The sequence below is a fragment of the Saccostrea echinata genome, unplaced genomic scaffold, assembly GCF_033153115.1.
Source record: "Saccostrea echinata isolate AGI-Se365-2 ecotype Australia unplaced genomic scaffold, CSIRO_AGI_Sech_v1 ptg000028l, whole genome shotgun sequence".
NCBI classification, from domain to species: Eukaryota; Metazoa; Mollusca; class Bivalvia; order Ostreida; family Ostreidae; genus Saccostrea; species Saccostrea echinata.
Window position 1 is genome coordinate 14,106,410 of NW_026889777.1, and position 21,926 is coordinate 14,128,335.

At 32.4% G+C, this 21,926-nt stretch overlaps 1 protein-coding gene across 2 annotated transcripts in view; it reads left to right on the forward strand.

The window, feature by feature from the left end:
• The window catches only part of LOC133194156 (parathyroid hormone/parathyroid hormone-related peptide receptor-like), a 62,561-nt gene that overhangs the window by 38,657 nt on the left and 1,978 nt on the right, over positions 1–21,926 (forward strand). Inside the window, exons 2-12 of one of the 2 annotated variants that reach the window (XM_061330149.1) lie at positions 3,958–4,051; positions 8,553–8,663; positions 9,549–9,673; positions 10,546–10,640; positions 11,224–11,389; positions 13,809–13,965; positions 14,308–14,368; positions 14,958–15,027; positions 15,387–15,475; positions 16,808–16,949; positions 17,764–17,805. In XM_061330149.1, coding sequence (XP_061186133.1) covers positions 3,958–4,051; positions 8,553–8,663; positions 9,549–9,673; positions 10,546–10,640; positions 11,224–11,389; positions 13,809–13,965; positions 14,308–14,368; positions 14,958–15,027; positions 15,387–15,475; positions 16,808–16,949; positions 17,764–17,805 — 1,152 coding nt within the window. Of the gene's footprint in view, positions 1–3,957; positions 4,052–7,982; positions 8,061–8,552; positions 8,664–9,548; positions 9,674–10,545; positions 10,641–11,223; positions 11,390–13,808; positions 13,966–14,307; positions 14,369–14,957; positions 15,028–15,386; positions 15,476–16,807; positions 16,950–17,763; positions 17,806–21,926 lie in introns of those variants that run through there. The other variant, XM_061330150.1, reaches the window with a different exon arrangement.

Consider the following 21,926-nt stretch of genomic DNA (forward strand, 5'->3'; position numbering starts at 1 on the left):
TTGTTAGTCATCAGAGAGCTAAACAAAAAGTTTGTGTTTGCTGCAGTTTCACAGCGAAGATGCTTACATATTTTTTTGTTCGAAGTAAACTGAGCAATTATCAAGATGATGCATGTGTGCTTAGAATTAATGCACTGTCTCTTTCTGTCTAATAATTCCTATTATGAAATATTATTTTTTGAACTTTTGTCTGCAAAATAATTTCAATAATTCCATATGAAGATCAGACAAAACGACGTGTGAAGTTCTCAAAATACTTTTGTAATTTATCAGCAACAAACTGTATCACAGTGATCACTGAAATTTACTAACTTTATATTAACTACTGTACTTTTTGAACCATGTGTAAAATATGGTAGTTTGGCTTTAAATAAGAGTTTGATCTTTTTTCCTTTTGTCATGTTTATTTCTGAGATCAAATTACTTAAATTGCAAAGAAACACAAGAGAATTTCAAATGGATCAAAAATCATAATTTTTCCTCAAGCGCACTGTGCCCTTAATACTAGAGATCAAATCGTAAAATTGAATCAATGTCAATTAAGTAATTACCAGTTGATAGTCATGCTAGAGGGTTTGAAATCTGTTTGATATCGACTATTTTTAATGTGATTTATAGCGTAGTGGTAACATGTTCATTAGATATTTGTCGATGGTTACATGACAAAAGTGTCATGATATCATTATCTCACTAAGAACGTCTGTATTGACAAAGATTTGTCATTAAGAATGATTGAATTTATTAAAGTTTAGTCTACGTGTTCAATACATGGGGATCAAGAGTCGCCTGCGTGGCGCAGTGGTAGAGCGTCTGCTCTAGAGTCGCGGAGTAAGGAGTTGATGCCCTTACGTCGCGGATTCGAATCCCTCTGTGGGACGTGGAGACCGGTCCTTCGGATGAGACCGTATAAGCCGAGGTCCAGTGTCGCAGTAGGTGCTGGTACGAAAAAGATCCCTCACTACTCAATGGCCCTGAGTGTCGAGCATAGGTCAAAATTTGCAGCTCTGCACAGGCAAGTAGTGGCGTCTGTTGCAACCACTTGAAATAACGTCCACTTTTTAAATAATTATTTCAATAGTGGTTGAAAGTGCATTTCACATGTTGCAGCCACTGTTGAAATAACGTTCACTATTGAAACAATGATTTCAGTAAAGGTTTTGAATGCATTTCAAACCCTTGATTGAACCTGGATAACGAATTTATTCAATATGTAACCAAATTAATTCTTTGTAAACCAAAGTATAAATAATAATGTTTAAAACTGTCGTGACGTCATGTTATTTGGGTTTTTTTTGTGATAGAGAACCATTTATGGTGACGTCACGTTATTCACAACAGGCTCAAGTTGGGTGTACGGAAATCTATGTATACCCGCGGCTTACAAACCAATCAAATCTCGTGTTACAAGCTACATATAGAAATAGTGTTCGTTATCTTCATTTTTTTCATTGGCATGCTTAAAGCGCTGCATTATGTTGTGAAACTTCTTCTTATTTCTATCTTTTTTTGATATACAATAATCACTACGCACTGGAAATGTGTGGTTCTAAGGTCAACTGAGTCTCTCTTGCTATCTGTTGCTATTTGTTTTGACCGTCGTCCTGCGTCTTCTGTCGTTTTGAACATTTTAAGCTTCTTGCTCAGAACTGCTTAACCATATTTCAACATTTTTCAAGAATTTTGTGAAAAGCATGTTTGGGTTAATGGTGAAATACAGTATCTTTGCCTTCTTAGGACATAAAGAGAGTGGCCAAAACCATCAAACTTGATACAATCTCCAGAAATCATATTTACGCTTGCATTCAAACCGTTGTATTAATTTGTATTGTAAGCACTGAACCCTCTACCAAAAGTGTAAAATTCATGGCCCTAAGGTTCAGGGTTAAAGCCGAAGGGTGGGGCTAAGTTGATTATACATTGAAAATGCAATATAATATCTCATTAAATCTTCTTAACTAATAGTCATCTTGCAGACAAACTCTATGCATGATCGCGATGAGTACTCAATCTTTTACCAATATTTTGAAATCCTTGTCAAGTCAAAAATACTTTACATTTATTTTACACTTTTGAAAGTCATCTTTTCTCATGTATATCTAGCAGACAAAGACATGCACAAAATTATGCCTGTTTTGTCTGTTTGTTTATTGTTTAATGTCCCTCTCGAGAATTTTTCACTCATATGGAGACGCCACCACTTGCTGGTGGAGAGCTGCAAATTTTGACCTATACTCGGCACTTAGGGCCATTGAGCAGTGAGGGATCTTTTTTGTGCCAGCACCTACTGCGACACGGGACCTCGGTTTATACGGTCTAATCCAAAGGACCGGTCTCCACGTCCCACAGAGGGATTCGAACCCGCGACGTTAGGATCAACTCCTTACTCCGCGACTCTAGAGCGAAAGCTCTAACCACTGCGCTATGCGGGCGACAATTATGCATGTAACGAAACGAACAGATCAGATATAATACAAAGATACGACCTGACAGACTAATTTCTGAATTTTTCACTTCTATAGTCAAATGATTTACAGTCGTTTGATAAAGATTTCATTATCTTGTGCAATACAATTAACATAAATACTGAAGTTCTTAGTTCTGTTATTTTCTAAAATCCAAACCTCCTGACCATTTGTTTTTTCTCTCAAATGAAACCAGGCCTGCATATCAGTTAATTGTCTTGAAAGGAAAAAAATACCTATAGTCAATGTTGTTATGATGAATGTTAACAAATACAATCTATTTTTGGGTTCAATTACTGTTTTCAATCTATGTAAGTTGTGTAGAATTGCTTGTTAAAAACCTATGATAAGAATATAAAAAAGAAACATCTTAAGCAATGACTTTTCGTACGTGCAAACATGTTTTTTTTTTTCTTATCTCCTTATTTAAGAGGATTAACTGAAGGACTGAAGTCGTTTTTAAATGTAAATAGTTTCTGTATGTCGTTCAGTTGAGGCAACTTAAGTGCTGAGAATTAACATTATGCAGAGATTCTTATAAAGACGGAAAAAAGTATAAATAAAGCCCCGCATATTTCTTTCCCGACTTTTATTAATAATCATAGAACTGTCTTATTCATAATGTATTTTTTTTTTAGATATTTGTAAAATATTTTATTTGATACATGACCTGAATATATCACGGTGAATGAGTCATTATAAACAATACTATTGTTTTCATATTTTGTAATTTTGTCTACGAATAATTTTCTCCATGTCAAGAACACTACGTCATGACTACGTATGCAGATCTAGCCTATCGATGTAAAGATATTCTTAGTAAGGTCGACGATACAAAATTAAAAACAAACAAATAATTTTGAGAAGACATTTCACTGTAACTTTTACACTGCATATAGATTCATCAATCAGAGAAAATTTCAGACATTTACATTAATGGCAAACTAAGAAATAAACTGATAAACGTGATGACCTCAAGTTTTCTATCGGTCAATGCTGTCTGCTGTACTTCAAACCAATTGTTTCAAGCAAATTGTTAGGCCATAATTTTCATCTTGAATTGTCTGCGGAATTCTCTGTTTAACCGATCATAACAAGTTGCTCACGGGGTATGCTCACTCCTCCATTGTAAATGATCCCACCTCTTTTTACAGAAGTCCATATTTCCTGTGCACATAATTTGTATTGTTTTATTGTACTTTTGTTTACTGTGTGTTATCTTTACACTTTATTCTTAAGTTAAAAATCACATCACTGATACAGTACTGGAAGACGGGGCCTAATTATTAACTTTTCTAATTTTATAAACTTCATAACTGCTGAAAAATTTTCTGGACTGACCCGTCTAAAACTGTCTTTAGATTTTTAAGGTTTTTTTTCATCTCGTTGAAATTGTACATATATGATCTGCAAGCCTCGCAAAATATAAACACTTTCAATTCGTAGGATGAAGAAAATATTTTACAACTGTAAATTGTTTTTGACTTTATTATAGACTTCAAGAAAGAAATATGAACAAATGGAAAAATTGGAAAGGGCAAGCTTGATTTGCCGAAATGCCATAGACAGCTATAATGCTTCATTTAACAGTAAGTAACAATAATTATTAATTTTCATTCTTACGTTGATTCAATATATCCCTTTGAGTTTGAAATAAAAGATACATACCACAGAGTCTGATTCGATACTCAAGAGCACACTCTACATACTGAACAATTTCTGAAGCGATGCAAGCGATGGACAAATAAGTTGATGAAAAAAAGATATCAACACTCTCGTTTAAAGTCGATATTTCACATATTTTATGATCGATATAATGACCTTGTCAACAAATATAATCTAACATTAAGTCAGATGTTGACTGACGTTTTTCATATACTGTAAACCAACTATTATTTGCGACAACTTTTATTCGCGATTCGTCAGTTTGAAATCAATCAATGACGATTAATTTTCGCGATTTAGGAAAGATTCTCTACAAATACAAAGCAAAATAAATGGTTTGCGGCGATTAATATTCGCGAGTTAAAGTAGGTCGCGAAACTCGCAATAATTTCTCGCACGCGAATAAAAGTTGGATTACAGTAAATTGCTAGATCATTATTTTCTCATTGAATTGTCTGCGGATATGATAAGGAGCACACGGCAGGTGTTATTGGTAGACAGGAGATGCTTACTCCTCCATGGCTTCTGATCCCACCTCTGATGTTTTTAGAGCCCGTATTTGTTCTGATCCAATTTTGTATTGTTTTAATGAACTTTTGAACTTGATTACTGTTCAGTATCTTTGTATTTCATTACATCATTTTTAAATTAATAATCTAAAACATTCACAAATGTCAGTCATATCAACATAAAATATTGATAACTACAATAATCAATACTATAATTAAGCACAGATAATTGAACCTAAAAAAAGAAATGACTTTATGATCATCAACATTCATTATTATGCATTTTGTTTTGAATTCCTTACAGATTGGAAATTTGACCTACTTTACAATGGTAATTGGTATGATAGAAATCTTGTAAATAATATTCTATAGAAATGACGATAATAGTTTCCAAGATACAAATCGTGTATTTTAAGAAATATTTATTGTCTGCTTTACAACTTTAAGGTATGCAACTCGTCAGCTTTTGAGAAAACTTTGGCCAGAACCTTTAACTTCAGAACTACTTACTACAAATCAATTTTTAAAACATACTGTGTTTGAATTAAGCAATACAAATTATACATTATTTAATTTTCAGTCTTCTCACAAAATTAAAGAAAAAAATATATGCATGACTATTCCTTGAAGTGGAAGGATATTTAGAAGAAAAAATTCAAAATCTACACATTTATTAAACTTAAAATCTTGGATTTAAGCCCTACATACTCAGAGAATTTGTTTTTCTCGTCATTTCATTTATATGCTAAAATTAATATAGGTTACAATTAATTTTCTTAGAACAAGCTTTTCACATTTTCTCAACAGAATTTGCCAAAAAATGGAGATATAATGAAGGAATCATTATAAAATTTACTCTGTTTATTGCCTGAAATTCGCATATTTGACCAATAACTAAACATTTACTTCACTGGTCCCCTTATTTTCTTTCATTACTTTAAAGTATACGATACTTCCAACCAATCAGCACCAAATTAGCACTAAAGTTGTATAAAAAGGCTTGTTACAAGAAAATAGCTTATTATCTATTTAGAATTTTAATAGCCCAAATATGAGATTTTTTTGTGCAAAAAAGTTCACGCATTAGTTTGCAGGATTTTTCAATAATAAATACTATTCAGACTACTTTACATAAAAATAATTTATATCTATTGCCATGGCTTAATATGGAAAAGGTCAAAATGATTAACATAAAAGTTTCAATTTAACGAGGCCGAGTCTAATTCGAGTGCGCATGACTTTGCGCAGCTTTTTAATTTCATGCAGTCATACGTGCGACATTACACCTTTCCCAAATATTGTGATTTCAATACAAAATTAACATTATCTCTAACGCCTATGGGTCTGAAAATGTGCTTTTACGACAATAATTAGGAAGAAACGCTGAAATGGATCTAACGACGCCACTGTTTTCCGATTTTGTAAGCAATGCATGACGCTGAAGAATGACACATTACTCGCTTGTATATTCAAGACGTCCATGGATATTTTACTAAAACCTGTTGACAGAACATCAAAGAAACATATTAGCAATCTAAACATTGCTATTTTTATCAAAATAATTCATCTGCGCCGATAATTCATCTGCACCGATATATATTTATACCGCAATATATGGGAATTTTAGAGATATTGGGCATTGAAAAAATAAACTTTGTAATACTTCATAGACCAACCTAGATGGTCAACTTTTTTGAAATTTCACAATTTGGTGACTTTTTACAATAACTTTCACGTACTTGGCTGAAAAAGAAATCTCTAGGGCAGAAATACAAACAAAAAAATGGAAAAAATGTTATAATTTGGCGCTTTTTCAACAAATTCCCATAGGGTCCAATAGTAAAATTTGACAACTTTTAAGACCCCCCCCCCCCCCAAGAAATTAAGACGGTAAACATTCGATTTTTTAATCTTAAAACAATAAATATAATAGTAAAAATTAATTCAAGAAAATTTATCACAATCGCTAGGGTAGAATTAGTTAGACTCGGCCTCGTTAAGTGCAAAAAACCCCAGTTAATTGTATCGTTGCTCAGTAAAATGCACACTGACCTTTTTCTGCGATTTTGAAAATCATGCTCAAAAATGTAGTTCTCAAAACATTCTTTATGTACGAGGGGTGATCAAATATTTGCAAACTAATTGAATCACTTCAATAAAAGAAACACAATTAGGTTTCATTATGTATTATTTTTCAAAGTAGTCATTTCCGGTTTTTATGCACCTCCGCCACCATTCTGCCCATGCGCGAAACACGTGGTCCAAGCGGTATAATGTGACATGCTCTGTAGCGTTCTGTTTACAGCAGCCAAGAGATTTCTACGAGTCTTACAATTATTACTATGCCGGTTATTTTTTATAACAAGAATAGTCCATATGTCAAAAATGACCAAATCTCAGCAAAAGGATGGGTGGATAAGGATATCTTTCACCAGAATGAGCATGGTGACCATCACAACCGAACTCCTTTGTCTAAGATGAGTCGTTTTTGTAATGTGAAACAAGTAAAGGCGCGTTCTCTTTATGATATCTGATATGTTTAAAATCTAAAGTAAATGATATTTTAGAGATTTAATAATTATTTATTTATTAAGATATTCAACTATTTTTCCAACTGTATATTGGCGATCTTTCATAACAGATTGCTCAAATAAAAACACATCTCTTTCCCAGCATACTTTCAATGGGCACCAGAACAAACATTATTTTTAACCATCTCCCCTCCATCACTAAAACAATCAATCTACTTAATTATTGAACTTCTTGCAAGTCCTTTGTCTTCATAAACCTTGTGCAAATTATGATATGCCACTGCAAAGGAATTTCCAAGATTTACATTGATCTTTACAACCGTACCTTGCTCGAGTAAGACTGAGTCACCCATTTTTCGTCACAAGTCACCTACATATTGACGTCATTTTCACACTGTGACGTTATAAACATGGACCAAAACATTACGTAGCATCTGCTATTTATAGAACATGTTTATGACTATTTGTGTGCCATATTTCTTTCTTATCTGAAATATGTGGTTTTGTAAATATAGAGATAGTTCGCGAACTTTTTGATCACCCCTCGTAACTCATGTCAGGAGTTATATACCTTAACCTTATAAATTAAGGTTATAAAATAATATAAACTCTTAAAGTTGAAAAATGAGTCCAAATTAGAAAACAAAAATGGAGTGTCATACTTAAACAGTAAGAGGATATCGTTTGACCCCTTTCTCTATGGGAAATCTCACAGTGCTTTCTTTGTGATCCTTGAGTGCCAGATGCGCTCTGCAAAATCTGATCCTTTTTGTCTTTGGTGAATTATTCCTCGTGTATTCCTACGCGTGAGTAATACACAACTATGACAGAGGAATTTAAATCTATTCAGCTTTATTCTTTACATATGTGCGTACTTGACCAGCACTATTTCCGTGAGTATAAGAGTAACTGTTTTTTTTCGTTCCAGTTCACAACATATTTTTAAAAGACATCTCTTAATTATTACGGTGCACTGAGGTTATGCAAACTTGTTTTAAAACGGCGAACAGTTTAATTTATGAATAAGTAACTGTATCAAATATCTTTGGTTTCTCTTTTAAAACCTGAATACTTGTATGCATATTTTTGTAAGTATACCAGAAAATACATCTATTTGCCGATCCTTTGATTTTTTGACTGTAAATTGTGCTATCCATTAATTTTTTGCTGCCTAGAAAAAAATAAAGAAAATTATGAATAGTCTTTTTCCCTCCGAGTCACAAAGTTTAGCGTGTCCTTAGAAAACGTACAATCATCAAGGGTTTAAATTGGTTGAGTCATGAAAGCAGTTCTCAAAATACTAAGAAGAATCGATACTCTGTACATATGGGAAAAGAGTTGTGTGTTCCGATTAACTTAAAGCATGCAAAATCGTTTCTCTTTAGATTTGTATTGTGAGCCTATTTGGGATCAGATTATGTGCTGGGAAGCAACGCGAGCAGGAACAATTGCCAAGAAACATTGCCCAGCCTATATAGAGGGTCTCAATACAGACGGTACGTATAAAACATTGCCCAGCCTATATAGAGGGTCTCAATACAGACGGTACGTATAAAACATTGCTTAGTATATATAGAGGGCCTCAATACAGACGGTACGTACAAAACATTACGTACTGGAGATTCTCAATACAGAGGGTACGTATAACACTTCAACCCTATTATAGAATTATACATTAAAATATGGCTGGCCATCATTTAGAGCATTATACAGAATTTGTATTTGTTTGTTTGTTTGTTGTTAAACGTCCCTCTCGAAAATTTTTTACTCATATGGAGACGCCACCACTTGCCAGTGGAGGGCTACAAATTTTGACCTATACTTGGCACTCAGGGTCATTGAGCAGTGAGGGGTCTTTTTTCGTGGCAGCACCTACTGCGACACGGGACCTCGGTTTATACGGTCTCATCCGAAGGACCAGTCTCCACGTCTCCCGCAGTGGGATTCGAACCCGCAACGTAAGGATCAACTCCTTACTCCGCGACTCTAGAGCAGACGCTCTAACTGCAGACTTTGTGTAATACAGCAATATAAACATCACTACCCTTCATTTAAATTTCTTTCCTAAAACATTCATTGAGAAACATGACAAAGTCATTTTCTATAGAGCATCTCGAGGGTATTTCTAGTATTTAGACGATATGTTTAAAATACTATACTGTCTACATGGGCTTCTTTGAATTTAAAACGAGGACCTTAAATACATATTCAAAATTTATTTTAAGTCATTGATTTTTTTTTCTTGCAAAATGTTGATATTATATTTGTATCATATACTAATACGAGTACTTTACATCATTAAAGATTATGTAGAGTTCTTTTAATTATTTTGAACGTTTATTGAAGAAAGCAAACGTCCCAATATTTCACTCCTTTTTTAGGTTTTGCTAGACGACAGTGCCTGGAAAATGGTACTTGGTACATCCCCCCAGGGAGGAATATCAGCTGGACAGATTTTGGGGAATGTGTCAGGGATAACCAGCAAATTTATTCAAGTGATCTACTCGTAAGTTTATATTTTCTTCTTTCTATCGAATATTTATCTTTATTATCTCTATTTTTTTTATATACTGTAATCTACTGATTATCCGTCATTTAAAAATCTGTCTATTTGTTTATACTTCTGTCCAACTCATGCTTCGGTTTATTTTGTCAATAGAACATCCAGTTGTAGATCAAAATGTCTCTTGAAAACTAAGAAGCCACTTCAGAAAATTTCCTTATTCTAGCATTGAAGAGCTGATACTGATATGTGTTATAAAGAGCCATTTAAATTTAGTATGTTTTCCAACAAAGATTTAATCTGGATTAATTAATTAATTGAAGAAATGTTGTTTAAGGTCCTATTCGAGAATTTGTTACTCAAATAAAGATGTCACCAAACATCGTGGAGGGTTTCAAATTTAAACCTTTACTTGGCATTCAAAACCATTAAGCAGTAAGGGATCTTTATCGTGCCAACGCGTACTGTGAAACAGGGATTCTGTTATAAGGTCTCATTCGAAAGCCCCCCCCCCCCCCCCCAAGTTTCACTTCAAAGTGCCGAGCGCGTGGCGTAGGAATAGGGCGTAGGAATAGTTGCTGCCTATTAGGTCTGTCGCCCACAGCCTTCCGATCCCGGAGCGGAGATATCAGTTGGAAACGTCTTTGAAAACTCTTTTTAAATGCACATACGATTTTTATTAAAAAAAAAATTCGTATACTGATATTTTTTTTTTCATAAACACAATTACAACATTAAAAACGTCTATAGAAACTTCTATAAGAAACGTCTATACTGAGGATTATTAAAATTATGATGTCAAACTTAAGCACCTGGGTATATAAAAATATGTTGTAAGACATTATTTCTCAGATTTTGATATGCATTATTTGTAGGAACACCTTGCACGTATCAGACTAATGTACAACATAGGATACGGAGTGTCTCTCTGCTCACTGGTTGTGGCCGTGTTTATCATGTTATGCTGCAGGTAAGGCATTTATTTTATGATTATATAACATCAATGTTGTTTATTCTAGATTGTTATGCAGTCATGTAGCAGAAGATCCTTCTTCATTAATATTTTGAAATAATAAAATGTTTTAGATCTTTGTCCTATAAAATTATGATACAAGTCTCACATCCTTCTTCTGCATTCCTTGTACCCGAGGTGTATATAATTGATTCTTCTAAGACTTGACAATCTCATTTATTATATAATTGAGTAATTCCTAGCTCTCAGATTGGATGAGGTTTAACATTGTAGAAATCATGCTAAGTTATGTTCACCTACACGAGACATTAAAGGTGAACTTAAAATTTATTTTTTCTACATTGGACTTAAAAAAGATCAAGAACTTTCAAATTGATACATTACCTGCACCCGACCTTCCAAATAAACATAGCATTTTTTCATCAATACAAGCGAGAATTGTTATGCCAACAAAAAAAAATGGAGGGGTTCAAAACCCAATTTATTTAGCAATAGAGTTAAAAAGAGAAAAGTAAAATTTAACAGTGGTTTTATAAACTTTAAAAAAGGAAAATTCATAGAATTTGTATTTTTTCTACAGGAAATTGTCCTCCAAGAGCAACACGCTGCACATCAATCTGTTCATTGCCTTTATTCTGAGAGCGTTTATGTCTTTTCTGAAGGAGAGTTTGTTTGTGGAGGGAGTAGGTCTCCAGCAAGACATAGAGGATGTTAATGGTGTCTTCCGGTTCCGGGAAGGTGGCACTGTAAGTAATTTGATATATTTGTAAAAATGATACTGAACTGAATTTTACCCAGTTTTTAATCACTCTATGTTGGTATCGTTATAATTAGTAATAGATATAACGATTTCCCAAAATGTAGTTTATGATGCAAAACATTAAAAAAAAATTATCATCCCTATAAAACCCTTTCCTGAATGGTAATTTCCGCAAGGACAACGAAATAGTAATGAGAAGGCAAAACCATTTAAGTTTTTACTTATTTTTTTACGTGCTTATTACATCTTACAAATTAAACCATATTTATTGGAACGAGGAATGGAAAGATCTTATAGATGCATTCCTTTCTAGTTACCTTGTTTAAATTTAAAATAAGTCATGTACAATAGAATAGGACTACAATAGTATGTACAAGACAAGAGTCACCTTCTTTATAAACCCGGTCTTTGAAATGATGGATCTACATACGTATAGATATGAAAGGATATGTTTCATCATTAATACATGTATAAAGATTTGAAATACATACTTGTCATAAGAAATATGATAAGACAAGTCTTTTCATGATTAGAAAGAATAATGATTTGTTGAAGTCTTGAAGAAGGGGAATAAGTTTGAAAAAAAAGAAAACATTCTAAACATTAAAAAGGAAGTCTTCGTTTAGGAAAAAGAAACTTATTTAACAATTTCGCTAAAGAAGGATTTATTTCCTTCTTAGTAATATGACTTCAGTGTTGTATATAACTTCTACTTTTTGTTTTTAAGGATTTTATTTGTACATTAAGCAACCTTCAATATTTTATCTATAAGTTAGTTTATCTAATTTTAAAAAATTAAGAGATTACGTAGACTATACAAACATTGCTGATACCGTAAAACAAAATAAATTTCACTGTATTTTTCTTATAACTTAATTTTAATTGTCCAAACATCACAAATATTTTTACGAGGATTTTTAACCTCATATGAAGCTTAAAAAATATAACAAGAATGTTTTCTCCTGCAATGAGTCAGGGCTTAAACCCGATTGGAAATGAACAATGATTATATAACGAAGGCATTCTATGTACATGTATACCTTGTATTGCCTTTGACAACAATATGAAGTGTGTTTTATCACGGACACTTGCTATTATATACTATGGAATGATTTGACTTCGTGGAGTTGTTCTAATTTACTAATTCTCATATGCTGGGTGTGAATCCATAGTAAGATAGATATACCCGATGAGTTAAACTTTTTGAGTCTGTAAATTTATGGGTAAAGGAATACTTTGATAAATGTGGATTGTCACGAAATATGATGCATTAAATGTGAAGATAACGAACATCAATTAAGCTCAAAAATCTATTGAAAAATTATAAAATGAGAACGGAGCCCTGTTAACTTCAGAGGTGGGTTCAGGTGCAATGAAGGAGTAAGTATCCCCGTCTGACGAACGGTTATATCGGCCTTCAGCCTTTAAGCCTTGATCGGGTAAACGTAGTATTCCGTAGACAAATCAATATGAAAATAATGGTCTTAGAAAATGTATTAGAAATGTCAGTCTTCACAAGTTCTTTAAACTACCACTTATTACACGAGTTATAATTCTGAATCAGTCCGTCGGGTTCTTCAGCCTTCCAAAAAATGTATGAATTCCAATGGACACTTATTGTGCTTCATTATTAGCTGACCTGTTGTTATATTCTAATGAAGTAAAAATTATTCAAAAACTTCTACATAATAAGAAAAACTCTTGCTATGGCATTTGGATATATCGACGACGTTTTCTTTTTCAAAAAAAAAAAAAATACATTTAGCTATTTTCATTCATATGTCAAATCAATGTATCGCCGTGTCTAAATAAAATAACCCGAGTCTGTCACAATTGCTTTATATTTGAATGTATTACTGAATTTAGATGTTGATGACCAACTACAATAAATTGTAACGACTAAACTATATGACAAACGGGATGACTTCAGCTAAATCATTCTCAAATTCCCTTTTTTATATAGTGTTATCACAAGATCACATGTATACATTGTGTTTTTGTCTTCCAACTGTCTTGATACGCAAGAGTATGCTCTGATGCGATCAGTTTATAAGCCGAGTCAGGTTGCTGACACATAAGTTGATGTTACAGGGCTTTCCACAATCGTGTTGTCAGCCTTATGTAAGGTCTATAGTCATTGTTTTGACAATGATTGCAATGAAACCTATCATTTGATGGCATTTTGACTGACATGTTTCATACAAATTGTTAGGTCATTGTTTTATATCAATGTTGACTATAGATGTCTCCGTTTACCTGATCCAGTCTACAGGGGATGCTTACTCCTCCTAGGTAGCCGATCACACCCCTGGCATTTCCAGTGGTCTGTGTATTGTTTTAACAGAACTTATGAAAATGAGCTCTGCTAATTAACTTTTTTTCAAATATATATTAATTTTTTGTAGCATTGGGAATGTAAACTTCTTTTCACGCTGTTTGTTTACACCATATCAGCCTGTGCCATGTGGATATTTATGGAGGCTCTATATTTGTACATGATGGTTTATAAGACCATGTTTACAGAAAAACATGGAGTTCATCTATACATCGTATTTGGATGGCGTAAGTTAATGAAAGAAACTTTCAAGGACATCGATTCATAAGATTATGACACTATGTATTTATTGAATTGAAATATTTCTACTTATAGCTTCTAATTGTTTGATGAAATGGCAAATTACTTTTAAAAAATACGGTTTTAAACGAATTCGAAAAAAATATTGTTGTTTTTTTAAACTCGAACATACACCTTCTAAAAAAAAAATTGTTAAATTTGTTACGCAAGTCTCAATTTATTATAAGAAACAGACAAATACAACAATATAATGATATTTGCTTTTTCTTGCATTGTTTTTTACTTTGTTAGTGCTTTATCAATGATAGATGAATAATATTTTCTTCCAGTGGGTCCTTTTTCATTCCTTATACCCTGGGTGATTGTTAGAGCTACCCTAGAGGATTCTTTGTAAGTCTCGGCACAAATGGTTACAACTTTATGACATTTTTATCTCATTTTATGAAAACAATTGAAGATCAAAGCAATGGGACGAAAAGAATAGGATTAAGTATTCACAACACTGTTTGTGAATTATAACATATTGTGAAAATTGTCCAAAGATTTTGAATAAGTATATCTTCATCTTTATCAATGTTAATTTCACAGGTGTCATAATATACATGTAACTTATATTTTCATTCCTTGTGAAATAATATTATAAATAAATGACCAATCAATCAACAGCTGCAGTATGAAGAATGGTATTCACATGAAACCAATGCACAGTCATTTTTATTCTAGGACAGGATTCTTTTTTACAAGATTAGATTTTAATTTCTAAATATAAAGCAAATGCTATATTTTTCTGAGTTTGTGATTTTTCTGTTTTATAAACGCCGTGTTTAATGGAATGGTTTAACAAAGAGCAACTCTTTTATCAATAACTTCAAGCAAAATATTCACTTGGAAAGGCAAAATGAAATATTAAAATTAATATAATCATTCCCTTTATTAGCATCAATGTTGCATACATGTACAACGACCTTAATATTAACAGGTGCTGGAATACGAATCCTTCCCCGGAGTATCTTTGGATCCTGAGGGGGCCGCTCTTAGGTATCTACATAGTACGTACTTTGTATATCAAGTTTATATTCACAGTTATGAAAACTAAAACTTCGTAAGTTAAAATATTCTTGGAAAGTTAATTCAAATTAATGTGTTTGTCTTAAGTAAATCAACATTTTCTTTGTGCACCTTATTTTTGCCATTGCTGGTAATTATTGACTTCAATTCAATACGAAACATTGTGTGTATCAACTGAATCTTTTGTCTCGAAGATGAAATTTTTGAAATTTAATGAAAAACATTTCGGTAAAATTTCTGAAATGACTTACATAATAAATTAACAAGCATAAATATAAGATATTTATTTTTGTGGCTGTTTGCATCATGGCATAAACACATATTTCTTTCTTATTTTCAGATAAACTTCATATTTTTCGTTGACATTGTGAGAGTGCTTTTCATTCGCGTTCAGAAAAATAAGCGTGTGTCAGGGGCAAGGAAAGTGAGGTAACTCAATTCATTAAAGCCTGTATGAATAGAAAAACATAGATTTAGATTACATGTATAGTATATAGATAATGTCTTATTTCGTGGAAAAAGAGTTTCCTGTATGTATGTTCGAAATAGGTTAAGGTAACGAACACGGAACAAGAAAAAAATTGCTAATAAAATAGAAAGATATCGAACAGTAATCAAGCTCAAAAGGCCACTCAAACAATATAGTTTAGGGCTGTTCTGTTATTAGGTCTACTGGTCAGGGACCAGATGAGCTTAGGCGATAGTAAGGTGTCCGTCGTCAGTCCGTCTGTCTGTCTAGCTGTAAAAAATTTTCAAAACACTACTCCCCCTACATTTCTAATCCGATTTCAATATTATGTAGTACACAAGTAGACTACACATAGATACATAATTCTTTATACAAGGTTTTCATTTCGATGAAGGATGTTGCAATGATTGCTAAAAATAGAAATGTCTGTGAAATTCTTCAAAACGCTACACCTCCTACAGTTTTAGTTCATTTTAAATCTAACTTAAAAGTATAAGAGCTAGAAAAAGGGTGCTGTTTCTTTATACACAATACACAAGTAGACTACACTAAGATACATAATTCTATATATTGGTTTTTTATTTCAATGAACGGTGTTGCCATGGTTACTAAAAATATAAATTTCTGTAAATTTGTTTCAAAACGCGACGCCTCCTACAGTTATAATTCAATAACAGTATAACTTGGTAAAAAAGTAGACTACACTGAGATACGTAATTCTGTGTTTGGGTTTTTTATTTGAATTAAAGGGGTTGTCATAGTTACAAAAAATACATATCCTCTTAAAATGCTACGCCTCCTACAGTTTTTAATCCGATTTCAATATAACTTGGCTAACAGGTAGACTACATTTCGATTCATAATCCTGTATATCGGTTTTTGATTTTATTGAAGTGTTGTCATGGTTACTGAAAATAGAAATTTCTGTAAAATTCTTTCAAAATATTACTTCTACTACATTTTCTGTTCAATTGCAACCTGATTCAGAAAGAGACTAAACCAAGGATCATTATTTTATTTATTGCTGTTGCCATCTTTTCAAGTACAAGTGCTACTTTCTCTACTTTCGCTAAGTAAAATCCAGTAGAGCTACAGTCTCACCAGAGATTTTTGGTACTTATTGTTTGAGAAAAATAGCTTAATTTGCACTGGTTCCGATTCCAATCCTTTAAATTTATGTTTCTAGCTGCGCAACTGTTCCATTGTGTTTTATGTAAATATAATTATGTTTTAATGGTAAATATTCCATTGCCTATCATAGATGTAACATTTTATATACACCTTTTTTGCAGGAAGATGGCCAAGTTCATAGTGGTACTGATTCCACTGTTTGGTGTTTGTTACATTGTATTCTCTTTCCTCACTGGTAATGATATAGATGTACAAAGAGATATCCCATACCTCTACATAGAAATGTTCTATAATTCCTTCCAAGTAAGTACCAGTAATGATATTGATGTACAGAGAGATACCCCTACCTCTATACAAAAGTGTTCTAGACTATATATATAGAAATGTTCTGTAATTCTTTCCGAGTAGGGACTGGTAATGATATCGATGTAATGATATCGATGTATAGAGGTATATCTATCTCATACCTTTATATAGAAATGTTTTATACTATAAAGACATGTTCTATTACTCCTCCAGAGTAAGTATTGGCAATGATATCGATGTATAAAAACATTTACTATACTAACTACATAGAAATGTTCAATAACCAATTCCAAAAAAGTATCCACAAAACAATTTGAGGATTGGATCTATTTTTTTTTTTAATATACCTTGTGTAACATGTATGGTTAAGACAGAAGAATTTGAAAGGTAATTCCAGACTGCAAATTGTTATTTTTGTTCTTCAGACATTTGAATGTCGTTTCCAAAATTAAGACGCATCCTATCCTTTCTGAGTTTTTCTCTGTTAACCTTTACACAAGTATGGAAATATGGAATTCATACTTCAAAGTTTAGAAGACAAAAATAGAGCAATTCATGAACGATGAAAAGAATAATATGTGCATAAAAAGTTTTTGAATAAGGAGATACAATTATATTTTTTCAGCTTTTATCAGTTTTTTATATTTTTTTTTTCTTTTTAAACCTGCTTTTAAAAGATTTATGAAATAGACTTTTTGTCTTTTCCTATTGATTTAGATTCAATAAGCAATGGTGTTAATAAAAAAGTACTAAAAATTTATTGGCCTATTAAAATAATGTTTAATAATAACTGACTTGTTTTATTTTTCAGGGTTTTATACTAGCCATCTTATTCTGTTTTCTGAATGAAGAGGTAAGTCTGTTTAACTTTTTTAATTTCTATAATCAGATATTAAGATATTTTGTAAAGATACTACATGAAGGTACAAATTAATTTATGTTTTCAACAATATATTCTTTTACGTTTGTTTTTATTAAGAGCGTAGCATATATTGTTTATTCTTTCATTGCCCTTAAAATGAGAGCGAGAGAATTTTTGTTTAGGTCCTTTATTAGGTTAAAGTTAAAATTGTTATCACATAGGTTGGTTATAAAAATTACGTGTGTGGAAAATCATTTTAAAATTATGAAACTGAGAATTTTTAAAATCAGTGGCCTAGCAATTCACTTCACGTCAACCGTGTATTTGGTAAAATGTTTCAGCAAACGTTTTAACTTTCGATAAAATTTCTTTTAAATTTAGCAGTTATTAAACGTTGCCAACCAATCAATTTATAAAGAAAATTAACAAGTGGAGATTTTAGTATCCGAATAATATTTTGAGGGAGAATTTACGTTGAATTCAGTTTCTTTCTTGAAAATATTTTCAACAAAGTGTTGAAAAAATACAGTCACAAAATATAAAGGTATATTTTGAGGGAGAATTTACGTTGAATTCAGTTTCTTTCTTGAAAATATTTTCAACAAAGTGTTGAAAAAATACAGTCACAAAATATAAAGGTATGTTGATATCGTTAATATTATATGTTATGTTAACTTTTAAGTTTAAGTTATTAGACTTTTTCCTTTATTTTCTGCTGTCTTTGGGATTTCTTTAATAAAGAATCAAAATCATTTAGATTTTCTCTAACCTAAACTTCATTTAGATATTTTGATGTGAAAGATTTTAAAGACTTTTAAAAACATTACAATACATACCGAAATGATACACAGACTGTATGCATTAGCATAGAATAGCATGATTCCCTGCACACATGATATTCTATGCTAATGCACACATTCCTAAATAAGACATGTTAAACTAATTGTTAGTGTTGAATTAAATCGTTTTTATCCTGTTGAAAGCTCAGTATTTCATAAACTTCATTTATTTTAGTAATTCACCATGTTTATCTTGGTAACCTAGAAAAATTATGACGTCCTTGCACATTTTTCACTACCTAATGCCAGATTTTCCACACGAAAAAGTACAGTTGGAAATTGACTTAAAACTTTGAAGTCATAAGTAAAGTTTGTGTATGAATAGTTCTTTATTTGTGTACATTTAAGGACCTTGCTACTAACAAAAATATAGCATGCCCGTAGAACGAGGGTGGGCCCGCCCTCCCCCCCCCCCCCCCTTAGTTTTTTTCTGAATATAGTATTTTGCTATTTTCAATATCTGATATTTCTATATGAATTTTGTTGTTCACAGTATAGCATATGTATATGGTTTATTTCTCTAAAGAATAAACATGTTCATGTTTATTTTATGCGACCAATGGAATTTTTTGGTGATTCACAGATTCTTTGGTATATACGAATATCTTTAAATTAAATCCTGTATTTGTCTCTGCTCTTTAGTCATTCAATTTTTTTTTCTTTTGTATAAATAATCTGTTCCTTAAATTAAGTACACGGTTCCTGGATGAAATGTAGCATGGACTGATAGTTTCCTATTTTCAAGTGTATAATATACATTTTAGTAATGAAAATGACGTAGAATTATAAATAGTTAGTGTACAGACTGTAACTCATGTAGACGTTTAATTTTGCTAGTTTTACAATATATAGTCAAAGTCATTGACATTTCTTTTAATTTGTAGATTTGTTTTTAAGCAAAGATTATCTACTCTATAATATATAAAGAAACAGTACCCCTTTTCTAGCTCTTACAGCTCTTAATTCAATAACTCCTTCCAGTTTTTGTGTACTAGTTTTTATGCCCCCGTAATCGAAGATTCGGGGCATATAGCTTTTGCCCTGTCCGTCCGTCTGTCTGTCTGTCTGCAAAAACTTTAACATTGCCAATAACTTTTGATTAGTTGGAGCTATGGCTTTTATATTTCACATGTGTATTCCTTGTGACAAAAGCTTTCGTTGGGTACCATCATATTTGACATTTTGATCTTGACCTTGGAGATTTACCCAGTTTTGGAAAATTTTACCCAACTTTTTAACCTTGGCCATAACTTTTGAACAGTTGGTGGTAGGGCTTTCATACTTGACATTGATGTGACCTTTCTTTAGATATCAACAACATTTGACTCTTTGACCTTGAGCTAGGAGTTTGACCTACTTTTGAAAGTCTTTAACCTTGGCCATAACTTTTGAACTGTTGGTGGTAGACGTTCATACCTCACATATGTAATTCTTGTGACAAAACCTTCCTATGGACACCAACAATTTTGATTGGAGTTTGATCCACTTTTGGAAAACTTTAACTTTGGCCAAATCTTTTGATGGGCGGGTGCTAGGGCTTTCATATTTCACGTGTCTTTTTTGTGAGAAGGCCTTTCCTTGAGCACCATTAATTTTGACCATTTGACCTTGACCTTGATGTTTGACTTACTTTTGAAAAATTTTAACCTTTTCCATATCTATTCAATGGTTGCTGCTAGGACTTTCATATTTCAGAGGTACATTCTTTGAGACAAGACCTTATTTTGGATACCAACATATATGATTTGCATTTGAGAAAGTTTAACCTTCGCTAAAAGTTGCCATACGAGGGCATCAGTGTTTCCCAAACATATCTTGTTTTTTTTCAGCAATGCTTGGTTTATTCTTAATGTGAAAATGAATAAATCATTAATAAGATGTACGAAGATATTTTAATTGTTCATACAAATAAGAGTTTTTATGAACACTTCTATCGCATGTGAGTACTTTGTTATGATAGTAATCCCTGAAATTATGTGATATTTTGAAAATATAGCAAATGATGTTTTCTTTTTAATCATAAAACCACGATCTTAAGATTTTCTTCAAATCTAATCAGAAATATTTTATGCAAAAGCTTAAAAAGACTTTTAGAAATACACATATAATTAGGTTTCCTTGCTGCCTCTATCTTTACTCCTCACTAAGTGTTAACAGTGGTGAAGGAGAAACTTCAAGAGTACTGTGCAACAATATATTCGAGAAGTGGTGTAAATCAGATGTGGATACTTACATGTAAAAATTCCAAGGAACTTTTGGAAAATTTGAAATCACGAGATTTTACCAAAATCAACAGCTTAAAAACTTACGACTTTTCACCTTTATACACAACCATTCCCCACGATAAATTAAAGTCCAGGCTTTTTGATATCATTGACAGCTGCTTTTTCAGTAAAAATGGAACTCGTAAATATACTTACCTTGTTATTGGTCATTTGCAAAATTATTTTGTTAAAAAACATTCTGATTGTACACACAAGTACTCTGAAGTTGACATTAAAAAGATGCTTGAGTTTCTGATTGACAATATCTATGTGGTTTTTGGAGACCAGGTCTTCCAACAATCTATTGGAATTTCTATGGGTACCAATTGCGCCCCGTTATTAGCAGACCTTTTTTGTATTCATATGAAGCAGAATTTGTCCAAAATCTTGTACGTGAAAAGAAGAAAACACTTGCTATGGCGTTCAACTCGACATTTAGATATATCGACGACGTATTGTCAATTAACAATGGCTATTTCCATTCTTATGTCGATACGATATATCCTGGTGAACTTGAGATAAAAGATACCACAGAGTCTGACACATCTGTTTCATATTTGGATATTTTACTTGAAAAAGACGTTAACAACCAAGCTTTATGATAAACGTGATGACTTTAACTTTTCAATCGTCGACTTCCCTTACTTATGCAGCAATATACCTTCATCACCTGCATACGGGGTATATATCTCTCAGTTGATTCGATACGCAAGAGCATGCTCTACGTATGTACAATTTCTAAAACGAGGTAAATTATTGACAAATAAGTTGATGAAACAAGAATATCAGCTGTCTCGTTTAAAGTCATCATTTCGTAAGTTCTTTGGTCGATACAATGACCTTGTCAGCAAATACAATTTATCATTGAGTCAAATGCTGACTGTCGTTTTTCATAATAATTGTTAGGCCATTATTTACACACTGAATTGTCGACGGATTTTTCCGTTATTTCCCGATCATGACAAGGAGCACACGACGGGTGTGACCGGTCGGCAGGGGATGCTCACTC